The sequence below is a fragment of the Sphaerulina musiva genome, assembly GCF_000320565.1.
Source record: "Sphaerulina musiva SO2202 unplaced genomic scaffold SEPMUscaffold_1, whole genome shotgun sequence".
In the NCBI taxonomy this organism is placed as follows: domain Eukaryota; kingdom Fungi; phylum Ascomycota; class Dothideomycetes; order Mycosphaerellales; family Mycosphaerellaceae; genus Sphaerulina; species Sphaerulina musiva.
Genome location: NW_016017383.1, coordinates 1,607,443 through 1,619,139, shown reverse-complemented (window position 1 = coordinate 1,619,139; position 11,697 = coordinate 1,607,443). Strand labels below are relative to the sequence as shown.

General features: G+C 53.0%; 4 protein-coding genes across 4 annotated transcripts; 2 read left to right on the top strand and 2 right to left on the bottom strand.

Moving 5' to 3' along the window:
* Window positions 1-2,053: 2,053 nt before the first annotated feature.
* SEPMUDRAFT_137469 (antigen 1 precursor) lies at window positions 2,054-3,100 on the bottom strand (the record flags this gene model as incomplete). The annotated part of the gene is made up of 4 exons (XM_016902839.1): window positions 2,054-2,095; window positions 2,155-2,651; window positions 2,719-3,034; window positions 3,062-3,100. The coding sequence occupies 4 exons, from the start codon at window positions 3,098-3,100 to the stop codon at window positions 2,054-2,056; spliced, it is 894 nt and encodes a 297-aa protein (XP_016764842.1).
* A 1,200-nt stretch (window positions 3,101-4,300) lies between these two features.
* SEPMUDRAFT_145902 (Zinc/iron permease) lies at window positions 4,301-8,206 on the top strand. Its single transcript, XM_016903333.1, has one exon. The coding sequence runs from the start codon at window positions 5,601-5,603 to the stop codon at window positions 6,357-6,359; it is 759 nt and encodes a 252-aa protein (XP_016764841.1). The 5' UTR covers window positions 4,301-5,600; the 3' UTR covers window positions 6,360-8,206.
* On the bottom strand, window positions 4,301-8,206 carry SEPMUDRAFT_152871 (uncharacterized protein). The gene has a single exon (XM_016907490.1). The coding sequence runs from the start codon at window positions 7,737-7,739 to the stop codon at window positions 7,236-7,238; it is 504 nt and encodes a 167-aa protein (XP_016764840.1). The 5' UTR covers window positions 7,740-8,206; the 3' UTR covers window positions 4,301-7,235.
* A 277-nt stretch (window positions 8,207-8,483) lies between these two features.
* SEPMUDRAFT_145900 (uncharacterized protein) lies at window positions 8,484-11,647 on the top strand. Its single transcript, XM_016903332.1, has 2 exons — window positions 8,484-10,778; window positions 10,869-11,647. Exons 1-2 carry the CDS (start codon window positions 8,648-8,650, stop codon window positions 11,300-11,302), a joined length of 2,565 nt encoding a protein of 854 aa, XP_016764839.1. The 5' UTR covers window positions 8,484-8,647; the 3' UTR covers window positions 11,303-11,647.
* The last annotated feature ends 50 nt before the right edge of the window (window positions 11,648-11,697 follow it).

Sequence of the window (11,697 nt, the reverse complement as noted above, 5' to 3'; positions counted from 1 at the left end):
ACAGCACGTCTTCTAGATGCCCAGGGATTACGCGCACTTGGGACAGTATACGTACACCTCTCTCTGCCGCCGCCGCCGCCTCCACCAGCACTACCTTACCTACCACCACTGCTACTACGTCCGCCCTCGCCTCTACAATAACCTCTCTGGCCGTCTGCCTATTCGGCCTTGTGCTGCTCACGTTACCGCCTACGTCTGTTGTCGGATGAGCCCTGGAGGCAATCGAGCACGCCAAGCGCCAAAGCAATGCAACCTCGCCTACTCCCTTGGCACTGCTGTGGCCGTCGACGAGTCCCTACCTAGGGCTTAAAAGTAGAGAGTGAAAGAGAGTCAAGTTGAACCGCGGCTCTCTTCACTCCTTAGGACTGGTAGTACGCCCCTCCTAGTGCAGTGCCTCTCGGGGGGTTTATTATCTGCTCTACGCGTCTGTCATATGCGTCTATATGCCTGGGTACCACAAAAAGACGGGAGTTGGCATCAATAGTAGTGTGTGGACGCGTCACGACGGCAAAGCATACATAATCAATCCTACCTTACCTCTTAACACTCTTCCCTACATGAGGGCTATCGCGGCTCCGCTGGCTTCCACTTTGAATAGGTATCTCCATAAGGTATCTATCTACACAAATGTCACCGACTTTGAACATGTGCCCCGCGGGAATCTCTCAGAATTACCATTCTCATCAGCTCTGAATACGTCGCACGGACGATCTGCTCTGTGACCCCCTATACCGCTGTTACAGCAGTTGCAGACAAAAGGCCCCGCGAACGTGATCGACAGTTGGTGGTGGGTCTTGGCGTCTCACGCGTCCCTCGACGTCAAATATTAAGTCATGGGTCTGCTCCCTCCCTGTAACACGTACGACGACGACGACCGCCCGTCCATCCATCTCAATTCTACAGTAAGGTATCAGCAGGTATGGTGTCCACGCAACACGCTGGCTTCCTTTTGGTCATCGAATGCCACGCGGATAGGTAGGCTACAGCTTTTCTTTTTTGTGTCTGACCCGTGTTCATCATCTCGTTCTCGTCCCACTTCTGCGATAGCTTTGCCAACATGTTCCTAGAAAGACTACGTACACTTCACACGTAGGTACTGTCCGACCTCGTATCACACACACGAACGGAACGACTTTCGTTTCTGGCTACCTATGGCTCCGATCTTCTCCCGCGGTGGTATGATTTTCCCACCGAGCGTGCTCACCACATTGCTTTTTTTTCTTTCTTTTTGTTTTTCACTCTGGGGGGACACTTTTTTCCAAGCTGAAATTGCGCTTCTCGGGGAGATGGAAACATTTCTTCCCTGTCTTTTGGTGGAGATAAGAACCAAAAAAGCTGCCGCGAAGGATTAATGGATTGGGTTGCATGGAATATCCCAAGAGAGTTGGTCCACAGCCATGGAGCTCATGTGGGCCGCATGTGCTGGTTGAGAGATCTGTATGTTCGCTGTAAGGCACCGACGAATTTACGTAGGACGTAGGGTCATGTAGGTATTGTGCCTTGTCAACAGTAGGGTTCCGCGTGGCCAAAGGAGGAATTGTGTGCATACGAGGCCCCGCCTACAGTCGGCGGCATTCTGAGACGTACCTAGGTACCTACCTATGCTTACTCCGTGTATAGAGTGCTCGGCCATCTTGCTTGGAGAGCCAGATAGGAAATGGGGCTATCTCACCTACCTGTACCTACCCGCCTGAGTGTAGAGATCAGAGAACTTGGAGTGAGCATTCATGTTGACTACTAGTCGATCGCGGTCTCAGTACCACATGGCTTGCACCCTCCTTGGTGTTGCAGAGGAAACGTGATCTAATGTCGCCAACATGGGTCTGTTGTATTAATATGATTGCAGGAACCACGATCTACATGTACCTGGTAGGATCGGATGTTGCAAGCCAGAAGTACAGTCAATGGGAGTGAAACACAACAAGATCGTGATGACTTTCTCTTTTATTCTTTGCGGCTAACATCTAAAACTAAGGTACCTATTCGTTTATACATTGCATTTTGGTCATAATCGTATATCATAACATCTGACAAGATCTCTCGGGGCTCTAGTTTAAGTACAGTGCAGTGAGCCGTCAGCGTGTGCGTGACAATTCTGCACAAGGTAACAGGTCAGCAACAATCTCGAGCATCCAACGCAAAGCCATCACTTACGTCTGGTATACTGGTATCGGCAGCAGCTGCAGGAGTAGATGTACTGGCAGTGGTCGGGCCATTGGTCGAGGCGGTGGTCGAGGCGGTCGCAGTAGGAGTTGTTGGTGCTGCTGCTGAAGAAGAAGAAGTAGTACTGCTCGGTGGGCCAGAGGGACCGGGGCAACCCACGCCTGGCGCGATGATGTCGTATGCATAAGCCTCAAGAGCAAAATACTGCAGGCCATCAGAGTCGCGGGTGACGTTCGGGCTACCGCTGGCTGCAGCCTCGAGGATGCCTTCATAGCCTTCGGCAAAGTGGTCGATGTGACCTTGTCCAATCTCTGGCAAATGGTACATGCGGTGGAGGAGATCCGAGGCCCAGAAGACGACACGAGAGGATTGGCGAACGTTGTAGCCTCGTGCGCACAAGGTGGAGAGGGGACGACGTTCGAAGAATGAAGTCGGGCATATGACGGTCTCGTGCGAGGCGTTACTACCACGATGGTGACCAGCCCACGCTGAGCAATTTCTGTGTCAGCTGCATTCGGGCAGCCAAGTTGGATGGAAAGTCAGGTCAGGACTCACTTGGCATCAACGCGCAGTTCCCATCTGGATCGTCGCAACGGAAGATGGAGCTTGCTTTGTTCCCATTCACGACAACGTCGAGGGCTCCGATTGCTTCCGCAGTGGGAGCATTGCCAAAGTACTTGCGGTAGATGCTACTCTCGTTGCCCCAACGGTTCATGTGGTCCTTGGCATGCTGAGCGAGCTCAATGGCCTCATTCAAGCCTTGTCGGAGCTGGTATTCTTGTGATGCGTTGCAGCTGTTGTGAATACGGAACTCGGTCACCTCTCCTGCATTCCATGGCAGTTGAACACTTGCAAAGGGGGCTTGACGCTTCTGCTCGGGTGTTGGCGCCGCTGATACCGCAAGGGCCCCGACGAGGACGGCTGCGAGAGTGAACATGGAGGAGGATTAGAGGTGTGTGGATATATGGAGATACTGAATGAAGAACTCGCTGCCTGCGGAGTAGGAACACGACTACGGGCCTGCTGGATTTTTATACATGCCCGTTGGACTCACAGGGCCCATCCGCCATGGGAAATGGTAGACAGTCATCGTCATTCACCTCGACCAAGCCATTCTCATCACCTAATGCAGCGACTATGCGGTATGCCTTCTTGGTCCCGTCCATCACGGTGTATGCGCGTTGACCGTGGCATGTGAAGAGTTCAGCCATTGGCGAGGAGGTGTTCAAGCATGCTAAGTCGTTGGTGAGAGCCAAGGACGGTCTTCTTTCTCTCGTGGTCTAGTTCCGGTCTGTGCACTCTTCGACCTAGAGAGTTAGTGCAGCGTGAGTCTTGAGCACGCTTCTCTGGTGAAGATGGCAATTCACGATATGTTGGGAATATTCCTGGTGTCTGCATACTGCCTGATACCTGGTACGTTCAATTCCCGCTTCTTTATGCAGTACTACCTTATTACTATAGCCAGCCAAGGCCAAGGTGGGTGGTTGCAGGTCTTCAAATCATAAAACCAGCAGATAACTTATGTACATGTCCTGTATAGGCTATAGCACTACCTTCAGCCAAGACCGGAAAAATTCCTGCGCCCAGCATAACCGTAATGGACTCTCCACAACTACACATATTAACAGTATATCTAACTACAAGCGATACCCCAATTGGCAATAGGAACATAGGAAGTATTTATATTTCCCCCCAAACACGAAGATCCCACGACTTGGCACATACACACGCCATACTAGATCCGTACCGTTTGCCGACTAAAAGATGGACAAACTCTTCTTTATGCACAAGCCAAGCGTCTCCTCCAGTTGTCTAATTTTCTTGATATTCATCAAGGTTATGCTTGGAACGTACGACTAGTACAGTAGCACTACCGATCGTCCGCTATGCTGGGGGCGCATACATATACATACACTATGGCAGAGTTCGGGGATGGAATCCCTAGTTGGGTAGGTCGATTAGCCTGGCAAGTTCTCTGCTTTGATTGCACTTGAATGGGCCGAGTACATTTATATACATGTGCGAGTGCGAGTGTGTGTATGTGAAGCCAGACGACATAGCGAATCGAGAAGAAGGAAATCATCGTTTGGTACATCGATGAAAGAAGTCTTCTACTATTACCACTGCTAATATAGAGCCTGAAACTGGAGGAACCAAAGTTGAGACTGGAGATAAATACAGCAAAGTCCTCCAAGACACAAGACACAGAAAAGGAAACAGAAGAATGTATTCCAGAGCAGCAGCAGTGCTATTCTCACTCGCTCTCGGCGCAGCACACGCACAGCGGACCACATACACAGGCTGCCACAACCGATCGGAGAGCAGCGGAGAGGTGGTCGAATACTGCTTCTTAAACGGCGTGGAGACTGCTCGCGCCACGTACACCGCGTCTGGAACCGCGACAGTGCCCATCTCTGTGCCTGCGAGCACCACCACAGCGGCAGCAGCACAGGTCACTGCAGTGACAGATTGTCATGCTCATGCCACCGAAGTGCTCTGCGTCAATGGAGCAGGTGAAGAGGTCAAGGTCGATGTGACGCCGACGGGGGAAATGCCTGCACAGTATACGGATTGTCACGAGCATGGAAGTGAACAGTACGTGATTTTTTCCTCTGCTCCTCTGAATTTGTTTTTGTTCTTGTTTTCCCCTTGTCACATTGCGCTGACACACACACCACTTTAGATATTGCGTCGATCCCGAAGGCGAGGAAGTTGTAATCCTTGCCGTGGGAGAGAGCACAACATCGCCGGAATCATCGTCCCATTGCCATACGGATAGTGATGGAACAGAGCACTGCGAAGAAGCCGAATCTGGAACCGCACCCTCCTCCAGCAACGATGCGTCATCCGCCACGGATTGCCACGAGCATGATGGCGAGGGTGTGCGGTGCACATATCAAGGTGAGGAATACCAGCTCGACCCCACCCCGACGGCTCCGATTCCAGCGACGTATACGGGCTGTCATTCACACGATACTTCCATTCTCTGCCTCGACGCCTCCGGTGCGGAATTTGCTCTGTTGGCTGTCAATGCCGAAGCCAGTGAGGCAGAAGAAGAAGAAGAAGAAGCGAATTGCCATTTCCACGCAGGAGTGGAACACTGCACTGGAGGCAGCAGCGGCGAGAAATCGTGCGGCTTGACGACACGAGATTACGATACCGGTCTACGCGTGGGGTCGCTGTTTATCGTGCTGGTGACGAGTGGAATTGGTGTCTACGCACCTATGGTCTTGACCAAAATCCCTGGCCTTAGGAACTCGGCGGTCAGCTTCGATATCTTGATGATTGTGAAGCAATTCGGGACGGGAATCATCATAGCCACAGCATTCATTCATGTATGTTCTCTTTTTCTTTTTCTTCTTCTTCTGTTTCATTTCATTCGAATCTGTAGCTGACAGACTGCCAATTTTTTTTAGTTATACACTCATGCAAAACTCATGTTCTCCAACGAGTGCATCGGCGAGCTCGACTACGAAGGCACAACCTCTGCGATCGTGATGGCAGGAATTTTCATCTGTTTCCTGATCGAATATCTCGGAACTCGATTCCTCGCTTCTCGACGCAGCGATGCAAGCGAACTGCCTGCACATCAGCAGCATGTCCATGCCAAGAGTGATCAGTCTTCTTCTTCTCCTCCTCCTCCTGATAGCACACGGGAGGACGAATCCCGCGATGCTTTCCGTGCCATGGACCATCACCACGGAGGAGCAAACAATCAACTCTCGGTCGCAGTCATGGAAGCCGGCATCATTTTCCACTCTGTCCTGATCGGTTTGACGCTGGTAGTTGCTGGCGATGCCTTCTATCGCACCCTCCTCGTAGTGATAGTTTTCCACCAATTCTTCGAAGGACTGGCTCTGGGAGCCCGGATCGCATTACTCCCGGGGGCAATTTTCCCCGCCAAATTCTTCATGGCATTGGCATTTGCGCTCATCACGCCCGTGGGTATGGCGATTGGTATTGGGGTGTTGAACACGTTCAATGGGAACAATCCTGCTACTGTCATCACATTTGGTACGCTCGATGCGTTGTCGGCTGGTGTCCTGGTCTGGGTGGGCGTTGTGGACATGTGGGCTCGCGATTGGGTCATTGAGGGTGGCGAGCTACTGACGAGTGGTGTTCGCAAGACATTGGGAGCGGGATGTGCTCTCGTTTGTGGCATGATCGTGATGGGAGTGCTGGGAAAATGGGCGTAGATTGCAGCATATGTTGATTCTCGACCAAGCCTCCAATCGCCGAGAATACGGGTTGCATAGTATTAAAGATATAAAGTAGAGGCCGATGCTTCCCTAGGTAGATACCTTACATGTACCTTAGGTAGGTACTGATGATAATGAAGTTATGAGGTATGACGCGACATAGACAGCCACATGACCTATATCAAGCGCAGACTACGCATCCAGAGCGAAATCTATGCCTGGGCCGTTCCAGCATTGTCAGCGCGGAGAAAATCGTGAGGCCATCCTTCGGTCTATCACGATCGTGGGATCGAGATTCTCGTGACAGACACAGCGGTGGTCGTCCTCCATAGTGAACCCATAACAGCTCAGTACTGACGTTCCCATTGAAGCTGATCTCTACCTAAGTAGGATGAGGCAGAATGCCGAGGTTTGCTTGTATGTTGCTTGTCCCAGTATCGACTCTCGCCACAGACAGTGGTGACCAAAGTTGACTTTGGGAATCTCTCTGGCATCCCGGGCAGAGTTGCAACGCTCGTAGGAGTGTTGTTCGAGGATATTTTCTGCATAGCAACATCTCATAGACTATGCAAGATGCCTCAGCGCTGGAGGGAATGTGGTGTTGCTGGGTTGACTTGCTGTTCCTTTTCATGGCTCTTTAGTTTGACATCTGGTGATGGTGTCGCTGTATCGGGACCTCTCATCACGCAAGCGGCCATAAATGAAACGGTAAGGTCGATGCTGACAGAGACTGGCGCGAGCAAGGGTGATTTTGAGAAGCAAGTCCAACACCCGCAAACTCAGGTACCACACTATTCTTCGCAATCTCCCATTTTCTCCTTCTTTCTCCCATCGAAGAACATCCATCATCCATTACAAATGTTGAAATGACAATCAAGCTTGTCTGTTCCTGTGGCCCCGAAGATCGTACCACTTGCTCACGATGTTCTTGTTATGTTTGTGTGTCGAACCACGGTGAAAGCTATGCACAGATCTCGCATCGGACTCAAAGACTTCGCCCTGGACAGAGACTTCATCGGCCACATGTCTTTCTGGAAGTCTGGCCATCGGACGGACCAGCTCGTAGCGGATATCTTCTGGGTTCGCGGGGCTCTCCGTTTGGATGCTCAATCCTGAGCCAACAACATAATGAGTGCTGAGTCCCTCTTCCTGGCTCATGTATTTCCGAAGCCACTTCCTCATTCGTTTCAGACGACGTCGCATGATTTCCAATGCAATGAGAGCGCAGAACAGCAGAACGAAGAGTGCAATGCAGACACCGATGGCTGTGTTGCGGACTGTCGCCTCCTCGATGCTGAAATCATATGTGGCAGCGGTGCTGGTCGCTGCAGCGGTGGCGCTAGTGGCCGATGAGGAAATGTGCGTGGTGTTCGACATGATTTCTATCGCTTTCTCCCCAAGTACAGTATGTATAAGGCTCTCCTATCGAAGAGTGTGGGAATGATTGTGAATAATAAAAGCAGCCACCGAAAGCGAATGTAGTCCAAACTAGTCACCAGACCATGGAAGCAGTTCCCAGAGCGGACGACGCTCGAACATATACAAGCGTCCATTCTGACCGATCGCTGCGGCGCAGAGATGTGTAACATGCTAAAACCGGGAAGTTCTCAGGCTGATGGATTCGGTGAACCGTAGACGACGAGTAGCCGCCCATCTCGGAGATGCAGGGAGTGACATGGTTGACAGCGATGCCGAGCGGCAAATAGTCGCAGCGATTCGCAGGCTGTGCTCTGTTTTCAATGGGCCGACCTTGAACTAGTTTAGTTGACTTGGCGCAGGATGCAGTCTTTTCCTCAGGCCATCGGGAACGGTATCTCCAAGACACAAGACTCTCTTCTCAGTACCAGTGACAGGGATGAAGGCACAATTTGAATTCACTTGAAGTTGAAGTGAATAAACATGGAAAGGGTGAGACGAAAGAGATATGCCAAGAAAAGCACGGAGCAGGAGTTCGTCGTCCCTCGCAACAGCCTCCCGCCCGTGCTTACCGACAAACAAGAGGCGCCCCATCACATCATCATCCCCATCATCATCATCACATGCGTCCAATACCTGCCCACATTGCCTGTTCGCGACTCAGCGTCCGCTTGAAAATCCGATCGCGCGTCACAAAATAAGCTGCCTGCTACATTCCCTGCACCAGACCTTGACACTACCTGCACAGGCTCTCCTCCTCCCTGAGGCCACCCTACAGTACCTCCTGCTCTACCATCCACCGCCGGCACTGCACTTCCGCTTGCTCACCACCACCACCACCACCACCACCCCCAGCACCGCTGTTGAGCATGGCCCGCCGCAGCTCCGCGCGTCTGCGCAACCAGTCGGCCACCACTCCCAAGCGAGTCTCGCTGGCCCACGACGCGCCTCCTCCCACTCGCACCCCGCACACCCTCCCGGCCAAGTCGTCTTTGCTCTCTGCGCTGGAAGAAGGCGACGAGATGCCTGGCGCGTTCCCCTCCTCTGCCTCCGCCTCCAACTCTCCCTCCGCAGTGACAGCGACGACGACGAGCATGGCCTACCCGACGCTGCCCACGAACCTTGCGCACCCGGCTGCCCGCCAAACCCCAACCAAGGGCACGCCCATCAAGCCGACCGAAGCGGAAATGCACCCTCAATTGCACCACCACACTACCGCCAAGGCCCGCGACGAGGCTCGGCACCTGGGCTTCTCCAACATGGCACCGCACACCGAACCTCCCAAGCAGAAGAGCAGGATAGGCACTCTGCAGGGCACTCCGACCAAGACCCGCAATCTCGAGAGCGACACCACCTCGCCCTCGTCGTACCACTTCACCTTCCGCCGCGAGACCTCTCTCGGCCTCAGCCCTGAAGCGAAGCAGCTCATGTTCGAGAAGCGCGAGGAGGCTGCGCGAATCCGGAATCAGATGGTGGCAGATGGGGATGTGCCGCAGAGCATCGATGAAGTCTTGGCCGCTCGGAAGCTGGCCAAGCCCAAGGGCCGCTTCTCGCAGGCACATCTGATGGAAGAACAGAAAATGGACTCGATCGCAAATCATGCCAGCGCATGGAGAGCCAATCCCGAACGCTTCAAGCCCGTCGTGGAGATGAAGACAGTGGGGCCAAAGTCTCTGAAGCGTAGTCCATCAAAAGCGAAGCTGGACGAGCCAGATACATCGTCGAGGCCCAATTCCAGTCAAGGACCCAAGTCCGTCACAAACTACGAGGGTAGCGCTCTGCCGCGATCTACATCTTTCAAGGATCTGGCGAACGCTTCTCCTCAGAAACTACCACGATCGAGATCAATCCAAGACCTCACGCAGGCGTCTCCGGCGAAGCGTGCCAAGCGCACCGAGACCGATGATGTGTCGGCTGATCGCCCGCGTTCAAGCGAGAGTGAGAAGACTGTAACCCCAAACAAGCAATCCAGGATCGGTACGCTCTCAACACCCACGCAGGCGTCTCTTGCGCGAGCCGCAAGTGTCAAGAGCACCAAGGCAGCCAGCAAGCTCCCCGCACCACATTTCACACCAGGCAAGATGCCTCTGAAGTCTGCGCTCAAGAAGCCAGTACACTTGGAGGAGCACACAGATGCTACACCACTACTCGCTCGCTCGCCCTCAAAGGTGGCCATGTTTGCTCCGGCATCTACTGTCACAGCGCCTGTGGAGAAGCCAACATCCATGATGGACTCATCTCTTGCACGGACTCCAGCAAAGGCAGGCGTATTGAAGAAGCACGAGGTGAACGAACAGAGCGCTACTGCACCCAAGGAGAAGCAGGTCCCCTTCTTGTCGCGCTCCCCTGTTAAAGCAGTCGTGGTTACAACGAACGAGGCGGATCCTTTCCAAGCTGACGCCCCCGCGATGCCATTCTTGTCCCGCTCGCCCACGAAATTGCCTCTCGCAGCCAACAGCACTGTGGATGAGACCCCTGGCAAGAGTGCTACGAACACATTAACGGGTCGCTTCAACCTTTTGAGACAATCGCCCATGAAGTCGATACTTCGCTCGCCGCAGCGTCTCTACTCAGACGACCCGTCCAAGGTAGCTGCTGGCACACATCTCGCCACTCCTCCCGACAAGAAGGCAGCAGTGCTCAACAAGGCGCTGCCTGGAGTCCCACCAGCATCAGCTCAAGCTCGAAAGCACGTCGACTTCTCGTCGTCGACCAAAGCTCGCGACTTGAAAGTCCAGAATACTGAGACGAGCTCGGAATCGCAGACCCCAACTCCGTCTCCCACATCTGAGCAATATGTCGATGTCACAGCAGCGTCAGCTCCAGTGTCCGAGCCCCATGCACGTTCACAGCAGGAGTCATCCCACTACCCACAATTACCACTTGCCGTGCCCACAAACGAGCGCGTGCCATCGCTCTCTCCTTCGCCTCAAAAACGTCGCCAGACTGCTGGACCGCAGGATTTCACGTTCCGTGCGGGCGACCACGACATCGTCTTTGGTCAGTCGCCAAATGCCCCAGCATCTGCATCGCGCAACTCACGACCAGCCACCATCCGATACGTGTCAGCTGACGCCGTTGCATCTGTAGCATCACCCAACAACCAAAAGAAGCGCAAGTTCGATTTCGAGAACAGGAAAGTGACTGCATCGGTGAATAAGATTGTCTCTCCTCCGATTGGTACCAAGAAGCGAAAATTCGAATTCGAGAACAATCTTGCCCGGGTGCATTCCGAAGATGTCGACATAACATCCGACAAAGAGAACACGCCCGTGGCCGAGGACGATGATGCTCAACGTCCTACCAAGCGCTCCAAGCCTAGCGCCCCTTCACCAAAATCGAAGGTCTCATCTGGTCCTATGGCCATGACTGCTGCTGCAACGGCTCGACGTACCACGCTTGGCGTGAAGCCCAAGGGCGCGAAGAGTGTTAGTCCCGTGAAGAAGACAGCGGGACGTCCGAGCTCGACAACTATCAGCCAGGCTCGACTTGCTGCTCTTTCTCAGCCGAAGAAGCGTAACTAGAAGTATGGCGGCACCGGCGATCGGAAGAGGAGAAAATTTGGTATTGCCCAAGAGGACGAGATGGATACCACAACAGATTGAACAAAAGACATAATACAATTAATGCACAATGCTGCTCTGGATTGAGCAAGGAACATACGGTCGGTGTTGAGAGATGAAAAAGTTGCTGTAGCAAGGTTTCAGATTGCTTTTTTCTCGTATGGCTTTCCACACAACAGAATCGGAACATTAGCGCGGCGCCTGGGGGGTGTCATCACCGAGAAGTAAGCAGTATGGATGCTGCATGGATGGGACGGTGAGCTTTACAACTTGTAACATACGATTATCCAAAAGAAGACATATTATAATCACTACCTTTCTTTTACCTCTCGACAGACCGCCCACCTCTCCCCCAA